The sequence below is a fragment of the Gymnoscopelus braueri genome (assembly GCF_963280865.1).
Source record: "Gymnoscopelus braueri genome assembly, chromosome: 21".
Taxonomy (NCBI): domain Eukaryota; kingdom Metazoa; phylum Chordata; class Actinopteri; order Myctophiformes; family Myctophidae; genus Gymnoscopelus; species Gymnoscopelus braueri.
In genome coordinates, this window is record NC_137623.1 from 19295786 (window position 1) to 19320067 (window position 24282).

The 24282-nt window shown below is 43.4% G+C and overlaps 1 protein-coding gene across 5 annotated transcripts in view; it reads right to left on the reverse strand.

Annotated features, from left to right (window-relative positions):
• Positions 1-22615, reverse strand: part of LOC308077636 (SWI/SNF-related matrix-associated actin-dependent regulator of chromatin subfamily D member 3) — a 61462-nt gene extending 38847 nt beyond the window's left edge. For 4 of the 5 annotated variants that reach the window (XM_080418448.1, XM_080418447.1, XM_080418445.1 and 1 more), the window contains exon 1: positions 3143-3486. In XM_080418448.1, the coding sequence (XP_080274574.1) occupies positions 3143-3220 (78 nt within the window). In that variant the 5' untranslated portion in view covers positions 3221-3486. Of the gene's footprint in view, positions 1-3142; positions 3487-22485 lie in introns of those variants that run through there. The other variant, XM_080418446.1, reaches the window with a different exon arrangement.
• Positions 22616-24282: the final 1667 nt, after the last annotated feature.

Consider the following 24282-nt stretch of genomic DNA (forward strand, 5'->3'; position numbering starts at 1 on the left):
TACTTGATCACACCACAGCGTCACTCAAAAGTAGCAGATCTGCGAGCTCGTTTTGAGCTCGTTGTAGATCTGCTACTTTTGCTCTTTTTGAATTTGAATCCTGAAAAGTAACAGTTTTGGACATATGAGGTTTCTACCTGACAAGAGACGACATGTTGAACACAGTCCTGCCTATGGTTCGATTCGCTTCGCCTGCCAGGTGGGTGGGTGGGTGTGGGGGTGTTCGGGAAGGTTAAGGTCATATTTTATGCCACAAGCTAACAAACTGGTCAAACTATTTCTCTGTTAACCCATTCAATCCGGGAACGCATCTGTGTCGATTTTAGTTATAGACATTATTTAATACTTTGGCTATTCAAAAATAGCAGATATACAAGCTCATAGCGTAGATCGCTTAGCTTAGTTATCTACATAGCTTGTAGATCTGCTATTTTTGAAAAATCATGATGATTTTTGCAAATCTTTGAATATACATATTTTGTTAAGCAAACATTTGTAACTCAAATCTTTGCTTCTGGGGGTCCCTGGAACATTGGGGGTCCGCGACCACATACATATCATTTTGGAGGTCCTTGACATGAAAACGTTTGAGAACCATTATAGCAACATACGGTTTTCAGAAAACTGTTAGGATTTAGAAGACATTTGTAGATGCGTTCCCGGAATGAATGGGTTAAAAAAAATATATATATTGGATAGTGGATATTCTAACAAGACTTCTCATCATGCATGGGTGGAGAGGAGAGGAGAGGAGAGGAGAGGAGAGGAGAGGAGAGGAGAGGAGAGGAGAGGAGAGGAGAGGAGAGGAGAGGAGAGGAGAGGAGAGGAGACAGGCAGGCAGGCAGGCATGAGAAAATAAGCAGTAGAGAAATATTTGGCTGGGAGCATCCTGAGTCTCATCAAGGTTAATTGGTCTGTTGAGAGGACACACTCATCTGGCTCATCAATCAACCTCTCCCATTGTTTCCCAAAGTCTTTCTGCTATCTCTGTGTGTGTGTGTGTGTGTGTGTGTGTATGTGTGTGTGTCTGTGTGCACGTGTGTGTGCGTGTGCGTGTGCGTGTGCTTGTGTGTGTGTGTATGTGTGCGCACACATGCAGAGAGTGTCACCCCAACATTGACCGTAGTCCCACTGATGACTGCTCTCTGCCAAAGCAGCATTATCGTTGCTGTCACGCAGAAACCACGTATCTCCATATATTCTAACTTTTTGTGTTTTTTCCCCCCGTAAATGAACGCCCTACTTGACCGTACTACAGAGTCACACAAAAAGCATCAAATGTTGCTGTGATACTTTTGAATTTGAATCCTGAAAAGTAACAGTTTTGGACATTATGATGAGGTTTTCCACCCGACAAAGACGATCCATCAACGGATATAAATCTACCTATAGCGTTATTATCCAGTGTAGTAATTAACCCACTAAGACCGGGAAAGCATTTTAGATTTCAGCTATTATTTTATACTTATACAAAAATAGCTGATCCACAACAAGCTCATAGCGCGGTACTTGGTGCCGCACTATGAGCTTGTATATCTGCGATTTTTGAATACCCAAAGAAATGTTAAAACGACACGACGCAGATGTCGTAACGGGTTAAAAAGTACACAAAGCCATCAGATAACATTTTAAAATCTGTGTATAGATGACAAGCAGGTTTATAAAATGCATGATTTCAATTAATCTAATTATCGCTATAAGACAACAGCGGGTGGTTGTGTTTACTGTTTTCAAGCCCTCTCATAACAAAATAATTATTAGGGTTTGGAAGAGTCAAATGAGCTTTATTGGCGTGAGAGTCAAAAACATAATAAAAACAATTTATGAAAAAAATGGGGAAACTATGGAGGAAGAGCCCCCAGTAAGCTCTTCAATGCTGTTCTGTTCAGCAGGGGATCAGCTGAACCCCCTGATCTCTCTCTCTCTGTCACACACGCACACGCACACGCACACACGCACACACACACACACACACACACACACACACACACACACACACACACACACACACACACACACAGAAAGATGGACAGCTACTAACTGTCAACACACAACTGCACACACAGTGTTATGATGATAAATCGTCTCTTTTCCTGTGGCAAATCTTAGTCATTCAAAAAACATCTGAGTTCACATTCACGTCTGTCAGGAAGTTTGAACAGAAGAAGCTGCGATTTATTTTAATCCTCACCTTTTCTCTTAATTTTCTCTCCCCAGCCTCAAGTCTAACTCCAGCTCATTACCAAAACAAACCACTATTGTCCCGTCCTCCCGCGGGTGGCTTTATTAACACTAGCTATGAGGTTATGGTAATAGTTCCCTAACCTCCACTGAACACAACACATGCATTATATAGCAGGCAGCCCTACTTGACATTTCATACTAGCGTTTTTTACATGAATGGCTTTATTGTTCTGCTTGGTTTGGTTTCCTGACTGCATTTCGTCTCATGCCACATTCATTCATTCTCCACTCGTTTGACGTATGACCATATATGTTCAAATCCATTCCACCGACATCATGCTGACCAGAGGGCGACTAGGGAGCAATGTGTGTGTGTGTGTGTGTGTGTGTGTGTGTGTGTGTGTGTGTGTGTGTGTGTGTGTGTGCGCGCTCTGTGTGTGAACCAGCCAGTCGTTTTGACTCCTAGAGAGAAAGCATGGTCGCTCTGCCTCTCCTTCGCTGGCTACTACAACACACCGCCTCTATTTCTCCAATTATCCTTGTTTCTTTACGATACGCTTGAAGACCCCCTAGCTGTTCCCCCTCTCTATCCATTCATCCATGTTGTTCTATTTATCCTTCTTTCAAGCTGACTCTCTCTCTTTTACTCTCTCTCTCTCTCTCTCTCTCTCTCTCTCTGTCTCCCCTTCTTAAAAGGCTGGGATTCAGGGGGTGGCGGGGGGGGGGGGGGGGGGTTGGGTTGGAAATAACCTTCACATGGCCAGCTTACCCAGCTATCTCTCACACACAGACCGCTGCTGCGCCGATCCATGCACGCACACACAGTCACACACGCACGCACACACTCGAACAGTACTGTACAACACACACACACACACGCACACACAGACACACACACAGACACATGCCCGGCGGAGCCCCAGCTCGCTCCGTCCATGAGAGAGAGAATGACACTCACCACTCCATGGACCAGGAACTCAAACAGTTTGCTCTTGGTGGCTTTCCGGGCTCCCCCCGCCGTCTCCTCCGTAGCCATTTGCTCCTCTCGGTCCCCCTCCTCCGTTCACCCTGCTTTGGCTTATATCTTCCTCTCCTTTTCTTTTGTCTTTCCCTCTTCTCTTCTGTGACTGTGGCTCTCTCTCTCCCTCTTCTCTCCCAGCCTCCAGTTCCCCTCCCCTGCTCCACTTTCCTTCTCTTTGTGCTCTCCTTTCAGCAGCTGCCTGTCCCTGACTCTCCTTCTCAGTCTCCCTCTCTCTCTCTCTCGCTCTCTCGCTCTCCCACTCACACACACACACACACAGACACACAGCCCCTCTCCCTCCCTCTCTCTCTCTCTCTCTATTTTGAATGTGCGGCAGCCCTCTGTGCCGATAGACTAGTGTCTCTGGCTGTGTCTCGCTCACTTTTTAGTTGAGCTGCCTTTCAGGAGCCCGGCGCGTCGCTCGGAGGGGGGAGTGGAGCTGGAGGAGTGTGGGGGTCTGGCAGGGGGGTTTCAGACCAGCCCACCCTCTGCCGCTCCCCCGCGCAGCTGTTGCATTCCATTGGTTGATAAGGACATGCGGCGTGGCCTCAGCACTGGGCTGGCTGCTGTTTAAACAGGGGGGTTTGTTGGGGAGGTTAGAATCAGTTAGCTATTCCTCTGCTGCTGCAGTCCAACCCCCCCCCCCCCCCCGCTCCATCCCCCAGTGACAAACCAAGAGGCCATGGTCAGCACAGCGACACGCACACACACACACACACACACACACACACACACACACACACACACACACACACACACACACACACACACACGCACACAGCTCCGAGTTGGGACTCATTCTCAAAAAAAGGACACAGCTGGGCTCATAGGACCTTTCAAGGGACCGTAACCTATTATTAATAATACCCACAATATTTATATCATTGTTGTCGGGCAGAAACCTCCTATCTCCATATTCTAACTTTTCGTGTTTTTTCGTAAATTAACGTCCTACTAGATCATACTACAGCGTCACACAAAAGCATCAAAAGTAGCAGATCTACAAGCTCGAAACGTTTTGAGCTTGTCGATCTGCTACTTTTTCTATTTTGAATTTGAATCCTGAAAAGTAACAGTTTTGGACATATGAGGTTTCCACCCGACAGAGACGATATGCATCTACAGTATATGCCCGTTTTATACTTCGTTTTTGCGTACCGGAGGTAGCCGATCTACAAGCTCACAATGCGTCGCAGCATGACACACAATTTGTGTGTGTGCTTCTCACCGTGTGTGTGCTACACCCAGGCCTTACGTTGGTGTGTTTACATTGCCACGGGCGATAAGTGGCTCAGGAGGTAAGAGTGGCCGTCTTGGAATCCGAAGGTTCTAGGTTTGATTCTCGGCTGTGTGTTGAAGTGTCTTTGAGCAAAAACACAAGAATCAATTGACCCCTAATTGCTCCCGATGAGCCTTCATGGTTTCCTCCGCCATCGGTGTGTGAATGTGAAGTACATTGTAAAGCGCTTTGGAGAAAGACTAGTCCATTTGCCATACATTATACTATATAGGGTCTGTTTTAGCCTTTTCTTAGTGTTTTTTCGATTTTTTTCGATTTTCTTTTGTCGTTTCTCCTCCCCCCATGTAAAGAATCTTTGGGTACTCAGAAATGTGCTATATACATTTTAGATATTATTATTATTATCATGCACGATGAATGCACAAAGAATTAACGACTTAAATATGGTTGAGCGGAGTCCCTCAGGGCTCTACACTAGTGTCTTTTCTGTTTTGCGTTATTGTGTGGAAAGCTTTGGCAGAAATTTGCCGATTGACAAGCTCAAGTGGGTTTAAGTGGTTAACACAAGGCCATTGATGTTATTCAGATCGTTGTGGTCTGAATAACACAAGGAAGGAAGGAGAATGGCATTTGTGTATTTGCCTCCACCACTGTCCTCTACGCTCAGCTCACAAAAGACAAAACACTCGTATAGAGAGCATCTTCACTTCCTGTGTGTGTGTGCGTGTGCACGCACGTGTGCGTGTGTGTCTGTGTGTGTGTGACTTGTCTGGGTTGGCTTTTGTCAAGAGTGCATTCAGAGGTTAAGGGCACGTCCTCCTCTCCTTCGCCTCATTAGCTTTACCTTTCACCCACTGACTGTGCGGAGAGAGAGAGAGTGCTACTGTACGTTTAATCTATCAGCCCTACTGTGCTACAGTGATGCCTACTAGGGATGCCACCATATGAACGTTTCTTGTCATGATTATTGTGGCCAAAAATAATTGCGATTAACGATATCATCGCGATGATCAACATTTGCTTGAAACTCTTAAAATGGCACTTTTATTAACCAGTTGAACCCCAGCATCTATACTCTGGGGATGAACATTCACCAAAAATAGCCGATCTACAAGCTGACGTAGATCGTCTATTTTTGGCGAAGAGATTTGGTGTAGAGTGGAAAAGAACGTATCAAGTACACTCTTTGCAGGTCCGTTTTACTAAGTATTGAGGGTTTAACTGCATGCATCCGAATATGCAGCTCAGCAAAAGTAAAATGATCCCAGTGTAATGTATGACAGAGGACAATTTCACGATAATCAAAAAAATCTCTGCGATACGATATAATATTACGATTATTGTGAGCGATAAACGATAATAACGATTATCGTCCCATGCCTAGTGCCTACAGCAGCAAACACAAACACACACAAGTAAAGCTTATGTCTATATTTATACTTGGTTGCGCACCAAAAACATAGCCGTTCTACAAGTTCACAACATGTCACATTGCAATGCATTATAAGCCTCCATGCATTAATGTGTTAATATTGTTGATGAATTGTATACATACAGTAGGACCACAATGGAAACAAGTCCCCAGGATTTTTTTTTGTGTGTTATCCTTTTAGCCTAAAATGTTTTACTGTACCTCCCACGCTGTTTATATTTTTCACTAATAAAGTATTCAATCAATCAATCGATTGATTGTAGATCAGCTATTTATTTTCAAGAGACTGACAATAGTGTACGGGCTGCGACGGGGCCAAGGTTGGGGATGTGACAGGCCGTCCCACTGTCCAATGACGATGAGTCTCTGAGCTTCGATTTGTTCTGCCACACAGTCTCTGCCGTCCTACATTGAGGATGACGACTCGTCTCTTGTCCCTGGACGTCTCCGTCCTCTTGTCCTCTCCTGCTCCCATCCCCCTTCCCACCCGTCAGATCCACTCACGTGAAATATTCACGAGGTGATTTAAATGGCAACGGCAGTAAAGTGCGATGGAAATCAAAGGCGATTTGGCTTGTGACACGTAAGGGCAAACTCTCGCTGTTACTGTCCCCTGGCCTCTGGTCTGTGTGTGTGTGTGTGTGTGTGTGTGTGTGTGTGTGTGGGTGGGTGGGGGGTGTAAGGTGACAAAAGTGTCACTACAGGTGATAAAGGGTGGCACTAAGGACATGTGGAATGTTTTGGGGCTTTTGGCAAAAAGCAAGCAACAAAGAGGAACAACAACAATAGTTAGATTGGCTCCTTCTATTTGAAATGTCCGAACTTTGATCTCTATTCCCATGTAAAATTGTGTATTTGGGAGTTGGCAGACTTACATTTTGGTACATCTCAAAAGTGACTGCAAAATCTTGAAAGATTGCTGCTATTTGATTCAAAAAGCTTTATACCCTTGCCAACAACATGAATACATAACGTTGAAACTCTGTTTAACACAATGCTGTACCCCCTCCAACTGTACATACTTTCCCCATTTTTCTTTCTTAAATTGTTTTTTTTATTATGCTTTGACACTTGCTTTGGCAATGTAAACGTACGTTTTCTCCTGCCAATAAAGCTCCTTTAAATTGAATTGACATCCAATGAGTAACTAATGATTTAGTGAGCCGGTAGGGATTCAACATCTCACTAATGAAAACACACACTGGTTATAATTTGTGGGAATCAAATCTGTCTGGCTCGGTACAGAAACTCTGACCTCTAGCAGGCCCACCGTGCTGCACGTACCCCCATCTGAATGCCTCTGAACGTCACATGAAACGGTCTTGGCTTCAAGCTTGGACCGGACGGCCGTGGCCATGTTTAGACTGCGACTTCAGCAAAGACAGGCCAGGGGTGCTCTGAAATTATTCGAGCAGCACAGGCAGCTGGTTAGTGGAGCCTCTGACCTCCAGGTCAAAGGTCAAGCCCTTTGGAGAGCTTGACCCTCATTCCCCCGCACTATGATTATACGATAAAGGAGAAGAATTCATGCCTATGTATCCCGGATCACACAGAGTATTTTCTACCATAGTAAGGACGGAGTAAACCCTTCAATAATTTCAGTGCCTACCCCCTCTGACCTCCCTCCACTTCTACACGTATTGATTTCTCTTCACCATCTTGACAATTTGTGGTCAATCTATCGACCGGCGAGTCTCTGCCCTCCCCAGTGTTTTATTGATGCATTTCTCCCCTTGGTGGTGACACCTGCTGTTCAGAAGAGTGTACTACGGCTGTCATTCGCCGTGTGCTTTCTTTCGTCTTATGTTTCAAGGAACATTAAGGACAGCTGTTGACTCACACTGTGACCGTGGTCCATGTCTGCTGCTTCACGCACAAACGTGACGGTGCTATTATATCCGCCCTTCAGAATGCTATGTGTGAATCAATTACCTTCCTTTGAACAGTATATGACACAGCTCTGCGTTCATAGAAAAATTGCATTGCAAAGTCTGCTTTGATCTCGTGCAAGGTCAAAAATCTCTCTCTCTCTCCCTCTCTCACACACACACAGACACACACACACACACGCACGCACGCACGCATGTACACACACAACGTCTATCCACACACTGACTCAGGGAGAAAAAAACATATGCTAGTCCCTCGTTTCTCCAGTAACGGCACGGGGGCGTTCAAAGATAACAAAGAGATCCAGTAGCACAGCACAGGCGATGGCATTGGGAGAATTGAGCGCAGGGGTACCCCTTGTCGGACCCCCGTCGTCTCTCCCTCAACCCAAAGCCAGTCAAGTCTTACCAAATGGTAATGTCCCAGTGTGTAGCAGACAGGGGGGTAGAGGAGGAGGGCTAAACAGGGGGGGTAAGGGAGCAGCAGTAGTATTATTTACAGCCAACAGAGGGAGCAAAGACCCATTCACAGAGGTCACGTCTGCACTTTAATGAAATACAAACACCCGTGGATCTCACCAATACTGCAGCGTGTGCATAGAACAGAAATGGATGAAATAGGAGAAATGCCCCAAATTATTATGCATCCATTTGTGTGTTTGTTTGTGGGAGGCTGATTGATTTCCTGTCAGTTGTTCACCTGTTTTGTTTGTGGGTGGATTGTGTGGGTTCATTTCACCATTAAGCCACTAGAGGGTGACAGCACATTCTGGAGGATTTTTAAAACAGTCTGTAAGCTAGGTCTGGTCTACCCTACAAAGACAGAGCTTCATCAATACTACTGTAGTTAAGTGTAACCGCAGTCAGGGACATACTTGTAGGGTTTTCATCTCAATTATGGACTCTAAACACAAACAACAGCATACAGCAATTTAGTAATAAATAACACACAACCAAATGACTATAATCTACTCAATCAGAGTCATCCTAGTGTACTTTTTTTTTAACGTACAAGCTATGATTTCTTTTAGCACGCAGCATGTAACTCAAAAAGGTCAAAAGAGTTTGTTTGCTTTGCCATGCATTAGTCAGTGATGCCGTGTGGCAAGGGAGCCTGAGCAGGGACTGGAGAAGGGGAAAAAAGGAGAAATCCGTTCAATGACCATTTTTTCTGTGCAACCTCTTTGTCCACATTCCCTTAACATTTAACAGGAGAGAGAGAGAGAGAGAGAGAGAGAGAGAGAGAGAGAGAGAGAGAGAGAGAGAGAGAGAGAGAGAGTGAGAGAGAGGTTGAGTGCAGCCTCTTTGTCTAAGTTCCCTTAACATTTAGCGAGAGAGAGAGAGAGAGAGAGAGAGAGAGAGAGAGAGAGAGAGAGAGAGATACAGAAAGTGGAACAATGAGTCAAGTTAAAGCTGCAATCCGAATGTCCTACCTGGGATTTGAACACGGGTCGGTCTCCTGCATGGGAGACCAAACATTTACCACTCATCCAAGAGGGCAATCCCCGCTTGGCTAGAGGAGATATGCTTATGAGCTGCAGACAGTACTAATCATTAACGATTAGGTGTCCTACCCGACTCCCATACTCTATCTATCTGATGCTCTACGATAGAGATTGGTTTAAGTTCCGGATTGCAGCTTTAAGAATACTGTGTTACTCTATGTGTGTATCGTTTTCATGTGCAGTCCGTGACGCATTGTGCCTGATGCATTGACAACCCAAGGATGATCTCATTGTGCCAATAAAACTTCTTATCGAACTGAGAGAACGTGAGCCAGGACTAAACAGACAGCCGGAGCCAAACAGACAGACAGGCAGACAGACAGCCAAATAGACAGACAGTCAGATAGACAGACAGAGAGGGGTGTGTGCTATGCTTTATCAAAGCAAACTGAAAAGGGAGAGAAGATATAGGCTTAGCTTTCTCATTAACCACTTGAACCTCAGCATCCATAATCTATGGGGAAGGAACATTAGCAGATCTACAAGCTTACAGATCGGCAATTTTTGGGGGAAGAGATTTGGTGTAGACTGAAAAAAGCAGTCCAAGTACAGAGCCAGTTTACTACGTCTAGAGCAGTGTTTCCCAAACAATGGGTCGGGACCCATTTGTGGGTCATGGACACATTTTTATGGGTCATTTCCTAGAATAACCAAACATTTCCAGTAAAAAAAAAATTCAAAAGAACTTCATACATCAAAGAAATTTCATAAATAAGAAGTATGAAAATAGCAGATCTACAAGCTCACAACATGCGATGTGTTGTGAGCTTGTAGATCAGCTATTTTCACTACTTTGGGTCCCAGGGAGACATCAAATTCATATTTTGGGTCTTGAACTAAAATGTTTGGAAACTACTGGTCTAGAGAGGGTTTAAGTGGTTAACATTTCCCCCCCTGATGTTGCTTATATATATAGGGTTTTATTTCACTGCATGGTTCCCAATGGCGAGGTTTCGCATACCAGAAACCATGGAACCTGCCCTCTTCAACATTATTGTCACAGACAGTTGGGGCGCAATAGGGGGACTGAGGACAGGAAAGAGAGTGCCGAATATGTCTCACTCCCGAGTCCCTCTCCCTGGAGCTGGGCCCCTCTATTTCTTTCAGTTTCGGAGAGCTGCTGCAAACAAAACCCTAAGCTCAAGCCGCTTAAAAAGACAGAGTTCTTTAGGGAGAGCTGCTCAATGGCCATCAAAGGGATTGTTCATAAGCACACAAGCCCTGCACCTTTACTGCAGGATGGTTAGCCATGGAATGACTCTCTGACATAGACCTACTGCACATACTATCTGTACCGAGCGGACCTCTGAAATAGACCTACTGCACATATAAACACTATCTGTACCGAGTGGACCTCTGAAATAGACCTACTGCACATATAAACACTATCTGTACCGAGTAGAACTCTAGACCTACTGCACATATAAACACTATCTGTACGGAGTGGACCTCTGACATAGACCTACTGCACATATAAACACTATCTGTACCGAGTGGACCTCTGACATAGACCTACTGCACATATAAACAGAGTTTTGGGAAAACCGCTGCAATTTGTTTCAAAAAGCTTTATACCCTGTATATATAACATGTATAAAACATTGCAATGTGCATAGCTCTGTTTAACACAATGCTAATTGTTTTTATTATGTTTTGACACTTGCTTTGGCAATGCAAACATATGTTTTCTCATGCCAAAAAAGCTCCTTTGAATTGAATTGAATTGACTGAGGAGGAGAAGTGAATTTCAGGATGGATTCCTAGCAGCTAGAGCAGCTATAGAGAAAAGTCTCACGTGGGAGGTAAAAATACAAAATAGGGGAAAAAGAATTATCCAGAGATAGTGTGATGATTAAATTGAAATTCAAAATCTGTTGTTTTCGGTGTGCAAAACAGTCACACAACAAATGTTTTATTAGTCATACAGCCTCAATCTCGTAATATGAATAATATTATTAACCCCTTCGTATTCTATAACGTTCCACCTGTGCCTTCCCTGTTTCATCTCCCTCAGTAAAGAAAAAATTGAATGGGGAATGTAACATCTACTCCACTTTATTAAAACTGTGCTTGTAAACACTTATCATGGTAATAATATGTAATATAGAAAAGATAGGTGGCTTCAAAGCAACAATAAAAAAAAAATTGTTTGTTTGTTCAGACTGCTAGCTTAAGCCTAATTTATACTTAGTTGTACCCTGGTGTTGCATGCCGTGTAAAGCAGATATACAAGCTCACAACGCGTCACATTCGTGACCCGTTATGAGCTTGTAGATCTGCTATTTTACTGGAGCAACACCGGCACGCTACAAACTAAGTATAAATCAGGCTTTAGGGTCAAAAACCCTCGGATTTGAGGGCTTGTTTGAGGACAAAGGATCTCTATCCCAGGCAGCGTTTACAGTTGAGCTCCTTGGCAGGCACCGGGCTGATCCTGTCGACCTGAAAAGGAGGCATTGTGGGGGGAATGGATGGAAAGACCCAGCAGAAGCAGCAGCAGCCTGCCTCACAATGAGCCGAGTCTCCCCTGCATGCCTGCAGCCCCGGGCAGCAGCAGCAGCACCGGAACAAGCCCAGAGCAGCACCATATACCTGCTGCAGGGCATTTCCTGTTTGCTGTAGCCATGGCAACGTGGCTGTTCTGCCTTCCTTTCCTTCCAATCCTTAAATGCACCCACCAATCACCAAGGAGAAGCCTCATGCTGCAGAGACTTAGCAAAAAATCTGGAGCAGCAGCAGCTGGTGGTGGTCTGAGATAGATAGCCAGTTCATAGCTGCTGCTCCACTGTAAACTAGATCAGTGTATATTTTACGGTATACTATATACAGATATGCACACATATGCTATAGTTGTTAGAGTGTAGTCTTAACTGAAATGGCATAGGTTGGATTATTGCAATACATCAAACAGCCGTCCTTAGAACAGTGGTTCTCAACTTTTTCAGGCTGTGTGACCCCTCAAAATAATCATATTAGAACTGGGGACCCCCACCCTAATAAGCACTTGGAATTGCAGGAGTTGAGTTTGACTCCACAGATAAAAAATGTTAAAATAGCTGATCTTCAAGTTTTTATAATGTGTCATCGAGGAGTTCGTCATCCACCTGCTCACCTGTTGAATCATATAGTCTAGATCAGGGGTCTTCAACATTTTTCAGGCCAATAACCCCCTAGCTGAGAGATACAGTAGATGATGCAGGGGCCCCCTCTATATTGTATAGAATTGTGTTTCAGATGACCTTTTTTTTTTTTTGCTTGCTCTGCTCTTTTTCCCCCTCTACACCTATACCTCTTTTATCCTTCCCAATACCAATTCCGATCTCCGCAACTTGCGTATCGGCCGATACAGAGTACCGATCCGATACCAGTCTGTAATTTAAAGAAAAATCTAGGGCAGTGGTTCTCAAAGTGTGGTTCAGGGACCCTCAGGGTTCTTTGATCGGGTTCCAAATGGACCCTTACAGGTCTGTAACTCTGAGAGTGTACAAATGGAACTAAATGGACCCTTACAGGTCTGTAACTCTGAGAGTGTACAAATGTAAACTCTCAGAGTTATGGGGAGTATAAAACAGTTGTGGAACATCAATTGAAGCATTCAAAATATTACTGTAAATGACATCGCATCATGTGATAAATGACGTGGTATCAGATTCTCATAGACTGGCATACTCACCGATACCGATACCAGCATTTTAGGCCGTATATAGGCAGCTTTTCCGATACTGGTATCAGTACAACTCTAACCAAGAATGCTTCTATATGAAGCAGCATGTTTGGCGTAATAGCTGTTCAAATGAGCAGCTATTACACACAGAGACAGCTTTATTATATGCCATGCAGCCATGTTAGTTAGCACCGTGGTCAGTGACCTTCCCCCACTCAGCACAGCGTTATGCAGTCAAGAGACCTCAGGGTTAACCCCCGAGCTGACGTCAAGCTCTGACTCAAAGCCTACAGTGAAACACAGCCTGGGGCTCATGATGAATAAACCATACACCCCGGCTACGAGACCCATCTATTAAAAATTACACTGCCGGAATATTTTTTGAGGAATATGCTCGCTGTAAACCCTCTTTTTCTGGGTTGCAGAAAGTCTCTTGCTTCCCCAGCCACCCACCCACCATCCCTTCCCCTCCCCTCGTCTTTCCTAGTCTGCATCCAAACCATTAGCCCTGATCTTTCAGCACCACTCTGCCCGGGCTGGATGGGTAGAGAGATCAGACAGAACGAGGACAACATCAGACCTATTGGAGGAGGACGATTGTAATCAAGACTGTTCTATAAAAAAACAAATCCTGGAGAAAAGTGCTGCAGACAGAGGCTATGCTATACTCAGTCAGTGGGGGTAAAAAAAAAAGGAACGGAGGGCTGAAAAATCTGTGTGATTGTAGAACTCCATTGTTAATTCATGATGTCCCCCCCCAAACATGACAAAACTAGGGAAGAAGTGAGGCGAACGAATGGGCAGTCAGGGGGAACTTAACCCATTCAATCTACAACAGTTTTCTGAAAACCGTATGTTGCTATAATATCAGTGGTTCTCCAACTTTAACTTTACTGTAAATGTATTTGGTCGCGGACCACCATCTCAAAATATTTTGTTCCAGGGACCCCCAGAAGCAAATATTTGAGTTACAAATGTTCACTTTAAAAATGTATATATTCAAAGATTTGCACAAAGTTTCACAATTTTTCAAAAAATATCAGATCTACAAGCTCGTAGCGCGGCACTTGGAGACTATGAGCTATAAGCTATGAGCTTTTATATCTGCTATTTTTGAATAGCCAAAGTATAAAATAATGGTTAAAGCTAAAATCTAAAATGACACAGATGCGTTCCCGGTCTTAGTAAAGTAAAGTCCAAGATCAGACACTGCGATAAGCAGACTCATTAACCAACAAACTAAACCTTTTGTTGTTGAACGTAACACCAATAGCAGCGCCATGAATAATTAAATGCACAGAAAGAAAGGGCAGTTTCTCACCTCAAAAAAAGTCACAGAAATGTGCCAGCACGGGGCATTATTATCACAATGTACAAAAAAATGCCAATGCTGCACTTGTCGGCTTATTATATCGCTACAGGCTTCGTGAGAGAGTTTTCTATATTCAACTGCACTACTACTCTGTTCTGTAGGCTACACTCTTTATGTGTGCCTTGCTCTGCTGAGTATGGCGCAGTACTATTGAGCGCTTACATCTAAATGGGTCAACCAGCCTCGGTGAACCATGGAGCTGTTACAACCCAGACAGTTGGTCTCAGAGTCAGTGGATCTCATCAGACATCACTGTACAGCATTGAAAAGTGAATCAATGGTTCAGTGAATCTCATCTAGGGTTGGGATCTTAACGGTCCGATTCCTCAACGGTTCCCTTAACGATTCCTATATTTGAAAAGATCTATATCATGGGCCTTGATTGCAATTCAGTCAGGTTCCAAATGAACCCTTACATGTCTGTAACTCTGAGAATGTACAAATGGAACCAAATGGACCCCTACGGGTCCATTTGGTTCCATTTGTACACACTCAGAGTTATGGTGGTCCATGAAATTAAAAGGTTTGAGAACCACCGGTATTGTAATTGTATAGCAGACGTTAAGTCCACATAACCAGCTCTGACAGTGTAGATAAAACCGGTACCAGAAACGGTTCCAAATGTGATGGAAACCGATTCCGGTTACTCAATGTCGGATCCGCTTCCTCCGGTTCCGGATCCGAAACCCTAATCTCACCAGACATCACTGTATAGCCTGAAATGAATCAGTGATTCAGTGAATCTCATCAGACATTACTGTACAGCATTGAGAGGAATCAGTGAGTCAGTGAATTTGGGTCACTTTCTTTGGGTAAAGATAACAGTGATTTAAAAGAACATCACTGTAAACATTTGGCAGGCAGGGCCCGGCACCATGTGTAATTAGGCTACAAAACGCACTACTTAAAAGGATATAAATCCATAATCTCTTAAAGCGGAAACCACACTGGCTGAGAGGGAATGTCTGAGAATAGACTTTATGGCCTCAAAATGGTATACGTCCATACAGTATACATCCTCTGTACTGACAGTAAATGTTGGGAGCTCCACTGATCTCGTTCAACCCAGATTCGGCAAACAAACATGGGGTTAAATTTGTCCTACTGTTATGCCACCAAAATGTGGAATGCCCTGCTACTAGCCATCAAAAAGTGTGACTCCTCACCCTCCTTCAAAACCGCCATAAAAGAGCACCTGACCTGTCTCCAATTTGCAACTGGTCCTAGAAAAGTCTTCTAAGCTGGACACCAGAAATGACCCTCGCCCCCCCAATGTTTTCATTACATATACTTTTATTGCTACTAGTGTTAATGATTTTGTGTATGCTATTGTCAGTGGTGTGTTCTACCGTGTTACATTATATACGTAATATGCCGTCCAAGAAAATTTGAAAAAAATCGTAAACTGTACCCTCCATTAACCATCCGAGGAAGTGTAAATGATACGCTGGAGGAAGGGCTGGGGGCAGCAAGAATGTGAACTTCAGTTCAAATAGCCTTTTTTCATGTGATAATGTGGCGTCTGAGGTGAAGGCTAAAGGTCCTTACACACCGGCGAATATGCGAATATACGCATAATTCGGACTCGTTCCGAATAATTAAAAGACGCTTTTTCGCTTTGCGAAACTGATGTGGACGCTTGCATTGACTTTATAAGGTTTAAAAAAAAAACGTATTTATTCGCATTAAGAATTCGCCCCGGTGTGTAAGGACCTTTACACTGTATGTGTGGCTATTGTCTTGAGGTGATAATGACCGCTGGTGCTGGCCATTGGAGTTTCGAAGTAATTCACACATTAACTACTTAACAACAGAGAGGTTATTTCATTCAGTGACCACGCGCATGCGTATATACTCGCGCATGTGCACGTGCCGTGTGGGAGGGAATAATTATCGTATACCCTCCAAAAAAAACTAGAACACACCACTGGTTATTGTATGTCTACATAGGACCACGATGGAAACAAGCCCTTAGGGCTTTTTGTGTTATCCTTTTAGCATCGTTGTAAAATCGTACCACTGTACTATTTGCAAACTGTTAATAAAGTATTCAATCAATCAATCAAAAATGTTTTATAAAATACTGCATGAGCACAGTATTGCTGTAAAGATGGCATAGACAGCTTGAATCCGGAATTGATTTAACTTTTGTTCACAGTCAGCAACATATACCATAGTTCCAATCAAGGCCAAATATTACAGTAGGCTAGTTCGTTTCCTGGGTAACAAATACCCTCTCGTTCTCCCCCACTCCTCTGGTACATTCCTTGTCAGCCAAATAAGGAAGTGCTCCATTGTCCATTTAGCCCTGTGAAAAACTCAAAACACAAAGCCGTGGAACATTTAATTGGGCAACCCATTATTTTTCAGAGGACGTGCCAAATGTGTCCGGTGCAAATCTAATCAATGCCACTGACAGTATAGGAAAAAAAAGACAGGGGTGGAAAAACCGAAGAGTTCAGAGTTGATGAAGTTATGAGTAAGCCTTGTGCTGAAAAATCTCTACTTTGCAAAACTTTGATGGACCCCGATTGGTCCGTCAAAACCAAGTTTTAAACGTAGCTAAACACTTCTTAAAGAAGAAGAAAAAAGCCAGGTCAAGAATTTAACATATTCATGGGTTAAAGCTAAATAAAATCTCACGACTGAAAAGAATTTGTTAGGCCAAGTCCTAATATGCGATTTTTGAAAGGAGCCCCCCACACAATAGCACTGTGTTTCATAAACATTTAGCACAATATGTAGAATTATGATGATTTGGTATAGCCATACAGCCAACCAGTTGAAGAAATTGCAGATTGATGCTAAAGTCGGCCATACCAGCCTTGACCAAAAAAAAAAGGATTGTCATTTTGTATTTTAAGACAAAATGCCAGACGTCAGAGGGTTAACCTTTGGAACATGATTGAACATACATTCTATTGCTACAGAAAATAGGCTATCTACAAGCTCGCAACACGCTGTGCTGCAGCGCTACGTGTTGTAAGCTTGTAGATAGCCTATTTTCGGTGCATAGCATGCTTCCATAGAAGACATGCTGACTTCTATGGAATCCAAATGACCGAAATCAGTCGTGGCGACTGAGAACTTGGATAAAAGCATCTGCTAAATGCTTAAATTGTAAATTGTATGAGCTGTGACATTCTCCATGCATTTTAATGGTGGTCTGTTCCTTCCTACTGTATGAACCAGGAAGACATCGGTTTGGATCACTCCAGCCAGGGGTGTTATAACAAGTGAACCAGAATCACTGTCTGAGGTGCAATACTTATTCAGGGTTTTCACAATAAAAAAGGAAAAAGCAAGGTCTTATGCACACCTGATCAGCTCAGAGACGAGTGCGTATGCAGGGATCAGACGTCTAGAATACAATAAAAACTTACCCGCACACTGTCTACACTTGCACAATAAGGACAACTTTATTTAGGCAACAATGTTTCGGTCGATAGACCTTCTTTAGACATTTCACAATGATGATGCCACAATGAAAACGTTGCCTAAATAAAGTGTCCTTGTGTATACGGTGTGCAGGTCATTTTTATTGTATCCTAGGATTTTCCCTATAAAATGACAATGCGTTACTATCCAGTGCCGTAGTAAATCCTGTTCCCAGGGGAAACCATTTTCTCCATCAAATTATGAGAGGATCTTAAGTAAGGCAATGTGAGTACAATAGCATTCTATTCCACTCTATTCCAGGGGTCTTCAACAGGGGGTCCGGGACCCCTAGGGGGTCCTCAGAGTTACTACAGGGGGGAGCCGCCAAATCTTTGTGTAATAGGATATGTCTTTTTACATTAACCACTTGAACCCTATTCTGAGGAGAACTTTAGCCAAAATAGCCGATCACAACGTGAGCTTGTAGATCGGCTATTATCTGCAAAGAGGTTTGGTGTAGAGGGAAAAAAAGAGCAGACGAAGTACAGAGTGAAAGGTCAAGTTTTCTAAGTATTGACGGTTTAAGTGATTAAATATCTGAAAATACACATTAACATGACTCAGTGCCATCAAACAACTCTATGAAGCTATCTATGAAGCTATCTATGAATGAAAAAGTTGAATCTGCAACACAATTGTATACATTATGTAGTCAGGGGGGTCCCTGCTTCATCCCTCTCTCTCAGCTAAGGGGTCCTTGGCCTGAAAAACGTTGAAGACCCCTGCTCCATTCCCTTAGGGCTAGTATATTATTATAAACTAAAACGCAGCAGAGAGAAAGAGCAGAAGTTACACATTCTTGCACCATTAGGCACGGAAATTCAACGTATGTCCTTTCTGGGTGGAACCTAAGAACACACTAGAGAGGAATGGAATGAACACTGGGCATATAGCCCTAGATTAAAGAGACTTAGAGATCTATGGAAAACTCTACATGCAAAATAGTTTTTTCCTCAATGCTGGCTGGTAGGCTCTACTTTTCTTTTTCACCTGATTGACTGCTTCTCGGCCTTAAGCCCATGCCCCACCTAATTCCAACACACTTCGCTAGTATGGGAGTGTATATGTCACAGGGAAATTGGCATTCCAGGGAAATTGCTTTTAGAGGCGGGGCTTTTCGAGACAGGGTTTTTTACGCGAGGAGGAGGAGGAGGAGGAGGAGGAGGAGGAGGCGCGAGGCGGGGCTTTGATACGAGGCGGCGGGAGGAGGAGGAGGCGCGAAGCTGGGCTTTGATACGAGGCGGCGCGAGGCGGGGCTTTAATGCGAGGCCGACCTGGCTTTTGTTGTTCCCCCCCCACATAGCAACCAGGAAGCTACGCTAGGGGAACACGCACACTTGATAATAGTTATTGTCCATGACGGAGGCGCGCCGACTCAGCAGAGCTTGAGGCCACGCCGACCGGCCGAAGGTCTGCTAGTCGAATCAGCGCTTGCATTCATTGCCCTCTAGTGTTTGTTATACAGAATTGCCTGAGTGGGTGGTGAAAACAAGCGCTCCTTTTCCAATTTCCCTGGAATGCCAATTTCCCTGTAACATATACACAGTCTACGGCAGTGTTGTGACAAGTCCCGGAGAAGACGCGCTGTGATTGGCCAGCAGTCACTTTGATTGGCAGTTGTGCCGAACGCTCACCCCAAAACATGATTTGGCAAAACACTGCCATAGACATACATACGCAGCTTGCGATGGCTCAGGGTAGAAGACAGGGTTAAGCTAATAACAATGGGATTGGTATTTAAGATAGTCAAAGGGACAGTGCCCTCAATGCCTCATACCTGTCGAACTACTTCTCCAAAGTGAGTGACAGCCACAACACTAGAGGGAGCGACCACGATCTGGTACAACCCAAATATAGAACAAACATGGGAAAATTCTCATTCTACTACTCTGCCAATAAATGTGGAATGCCCAGACACCATCCATGATTAAAGGATGTGTAACACTGGCTTTCAAAATTGGCCTGACAAAACGTCTATCAGGAGACCACAAAGGGAGGTGAATGTAAATTCCCATCGAAAGGAATTGCCGCGGTTTTTCCTTTTTCTCCTTTGTACATAAATAATGTTTTGTATTTGTTGATGACATTGTACTATTGTGTTAATTTGTTATGCTATGTTGATTAATTGAATACATAGGACCACAATGGAAACAAGTTCCCAGGACTTTTTTTGTGCTATCCTTTTAGCCAATGTCTTACTGTATCACGTGCTTGTGTTTACATTTCTGACTAATAAAGAATTCAATCAATCTGAATATTTTTCCTGGTATTCTTCTCAAGCTTGATGGGCTCTGGTAACCCCTCTGACAAATTATGAAATGAGTTTGCACCGGTGTAAGAAACTAATCCTGGGTAATAATAATCCTGCAGCATGGGTTCACTGAATCCTCCTCACACAATAGTGTGTACACAATAAAACCCAAAGTGTTATGTTAACAAATAGTGTACAAATTAACCAGTTTTTTTTTTTACAATATACGTGTCACAGCAGCTAAAACAAACCAGTGACTGGAGTAAAGGATGTGTAACTCTGGTTTCTTTCTAAATTGGCCTAAAAAAAACTATTTGTTGATGACATGTATTATTGTGAACCTTTTTGGTGCTATGATTTTGTGCCTTACTGTACCACATGCAGTTTACATTTCTGACTAATAAAGAATAAACAAATATATATAATATATATAAAAGCCATATCAAAAGTCATAGCTGACTGAAAGTTCAGCAGCATACTGTATTTCAGTAGCCTTTCTTCTACTCTTCCTCTTATATCATAACAATGACATGACATGCCATTTTGTTACTGTCAATATAGGGCCTCGTAGATGTATGAATGCAATGGTGCACTAGTCAGCATCCCTGTGTAAGCAACAAGCAAAAAAATAGACCTTCCATTTCACCATCATCACCACCGCATCATCCATGTTCAATCCTTCAATACAGAAATATAAATTATTAAAACAAATACATCCATCCAAATATGTATCCAAACACTAAAATACCTGTTCAAAATAATAACAGAATTGGGCAACCAACAACAGCATCATTGTAGCAAATGTAATGGGACACGCTCTATATAAAGATGGACACAAACCAGATGAGTCTGGATTTCACTCAAGTGAAACTGATATTGGGTTAGCACAGCACACATAATATAATTTCCCTTCCAGGAGTAGCAGCAGCAGTTAAAACTGCTACCATACACCACACCACTTCCCCGAGAGGAGGAGAGCCTTGTCTCTACACTCTGTCTGTCTGCCAGGCAGAGGATCATCAACAACATAGACACAAACTTTTCCAACAAAAAATCTAAACGCACCCGACTAATAATAAAGCCCTGATTTATACTTTGGTTGCATGTTGGTGTTGCATGCCGTAAATAGCAGATCTACAAGCTCACAAAGCGTCACATTTGTGATGCGCTGTGAGCTTGTCGATCTGCTATTTAGGTCTACTGAGCACGACACCGGCACACAACTTAAGTACTGTATATAACTGAGGCTTTAATGGACCTGGAGTGGGTTTGGGTTAGGGTACCATGCATCATGGTGTGGATGTTGGAAGATAAAGGGCAGGGGGTAGCTTTGGATCAAGACTGTCATCATAGATGTATTTTATCGTGTCTGACTTTTACTTTCGTATAAGAAAGTAAAAGTCAGACTCGATAAAAAATACATCTATGATATAGTCTTGATCCAAGGCTCGGGGCAGGGGGTGCACTGCATGCATGCAGGGGGAAGAAAATAATTTATCACCATGGGTTGTTGTAGCTACATGCGTCAAGAGGGAGGAGAGGAGAGGGGAGAGGAGGAGAGGGGAGGAGGGCAGTGGTCTCTCTTGCTTTACTGTGCATCCCCTCTATTACTTCTCAAGTGTCTGTTTCCCACACCAGTCAAGGTTAACAAGCGGCTCGTGTCTGCCTGCGTCTGCGGCCGGGTGGGAGGACGAGAGGAGTGGAGGGGTGGGCTGGGAGGTGGAGGTGGAGGGGAAGGGTGAGGTGGTGGTGCAACTACAGCCAGCCGCTGTGTGTGTGTGTGTGTGTGTGTGTGTGTGTGTGTGTGTGTGTGTGTGTGTGTGTGTGTGTGTGTGTGTGTGTGTGTGTGTGTGTGTGTGTGTGTCTGCATCATCTGCCTGTGTGTGTGTGTGTGTGTGTGTGTGTGTGTGTGTGTGTGTGTGTGTGTGTGTGTGTGTGTGTGTGTGTGTGTGTGTGTGTGTGTGTGTGATGATGCAGACAGACAGACAGTGGCTGCTACTGTAGCCCTGTACAGTCCATAAATATTCTACAGTAATGTATCTATCCGCCATCTAGCTGCTACTATGTATCCATTCTGTCCTCCTATAGCTCGTGAACAACCGTTATGTGCGCCACTCGACAAATGAGAATGAATCAAACGAACCCCGCTTGGAAACACAGTGATTAATTCCGGCATTTTTGGGGGGGGATCGAAGCACAATAAAATTAGAGCCAGACGCCGGAGAAACTCCCGTGCGCACTAATCTGATGTGATCTGTACTGGGCATTTTGGGCAACAACGCTGCCTACAGTTAAAGAATCCGTGGGCAGCTGCACAGGGTTTTATAATCATAAATAAAAAATAACAAGAAAATACGGAATAGTTTGTTTCAATGGTGGATGGATTGCAGCAAGACACAACGTCCACGGGAAAAGAGAGAAGGGGGGCATGATAAAACAATGTACAATAACGTAGCAGCAAAAGAACAGAACAGAACCAGTTTCATTACCTTTCTCTCCATCCCTTATAGCAGGCTTTTTGGGAGCTTCTACTCAACAACAGCAACTGTAGAATGTGTGTGTCTCTCTCCTCTGTAGGCGCTGCTGTCCCGATACGCTTCTTTTTCTCACTCCTCATCAACTTATAGCTTCTCAAGTACAGTAGCGTCTCTCTCACTCTATCACTTCTTCCCCATTACTGGTGTAAGAGAAGACTTATTAGCGCTGGCTGTGGCTGGCTGGCTGGCTGGCTGGCTGCTGGGACGCCGAGTCGAGGATGGAGTCAGCCAGGATTGGCGAAGCCTCGCTCGGGGTGGGAAAGAGAGAGAGAGGCGCAGGCGCGGTCTCTACTGGAGACTCGATAGAATGATGGCTGGCAGGGAGTGTCATCAAATTACTTTTAAGCTGTTGATACTAGTCTGCCACAAACAAAATGTTTACCAAAAAAAAAAAAAAGGCCTATACCCCAGTCGTTTAAAAAAAAAGTATTTAGAAGATAAGAAGTGTGCCAAGTACAAGTGGCTGTATGTCAACAAAGCGAGAACAAAGGGAATGGTTCAAATCTTTCTTTTTAGCAGAGTAGCCTACAATAGGTGATGCACTCAGTGAACTTTGTTTGCTGGCATTGCTGCAATGACATGGATAGCATTAGGAGCCGAGCCCCGGCAATCTTTAAAAACGAAATGAGTAGGGTAGGATATATTAATCAATTAGGAGGAAATTGTAGCTGCTGCTTGTTCTAATCTACTCCCATAGAATACAAAACTATTTTTTTCACAACCCCATTTAAATGGGGTTGTGAATTTCTGATAGCTGGGAGGGAATATGTAAAAAATCATGAGGATTGTGCACTTGGTGGCAAGTTTTTGATTTTTGGCATGGTGGTGGGCCTAAGGTTTTCAAAAACCATCGCAAATAAAGTTGGGCTGGCCCCCTAGTGGTCAGTTTGCAATGAATCCAATGGAGGGCCAGTATATATGGTTGAACCCCCAAATAATTGAAAGAATTTTTTTTTCAATGGATTCTGTTACTATTGTTACTATTAAAAATCTAGGAAAATATAACTTCTGGAAAGGCATCATTTTCAAGATGGCGTCCGCAATGGCTGCCGGGAGCTTAAAATGGCTATACCTCATTCATAATCATTATTACTCAACCTAGAAAGGTGTTTTTTTGTCTAACCCATAGGTTTTAGGGCTCAAGGAAAGTGAATTAATGAGTAAAATTACCATCAGTATTGCCAAATTCATGATGGTGTACCAAAGTGATGCCCCCATAGCTGCGAGGGAAAATGTAAAAAAAAATCATAAAGATTGTGCACTTGGTGACCTTGGTATGCCATGTGATGTTGAATTTGGCAATATATAATTAACTGAGGGTTATTTTACTGATTCAGTCACATTCCTTGAGCCCTAAAACCTAGGTTTAGACACCAACACATCTTTCTAGGTTGAGTAAATGTTAAATGAAATATAGCCATTTTAAGCTCCTGCCAGCCATCACGGACGCCATCTTGAAAATTATGCCTTTCGGAGTTAGATTTCCCAAGATTTTTCCTAGAGGCCAACTCGTTTTCGTTTTGCGATGGTTTTTGAAAACCTTATGCCCATACGTAACACACCATGCCAAAATTAAAAAACTAGTCACCAAGTGCAAATTTTTTAATGATTTTTGACATATTCCCTCCCAGTTTATAGCCATTTTAAGCTCCGGGAGCCATCTTGAAAATGATGCCTTTCAAGTTAGATTTTCCTAGATTTTTAGTATGCCATTTAGCATACCCAATAGTCACAGAATCCATTGAAAAA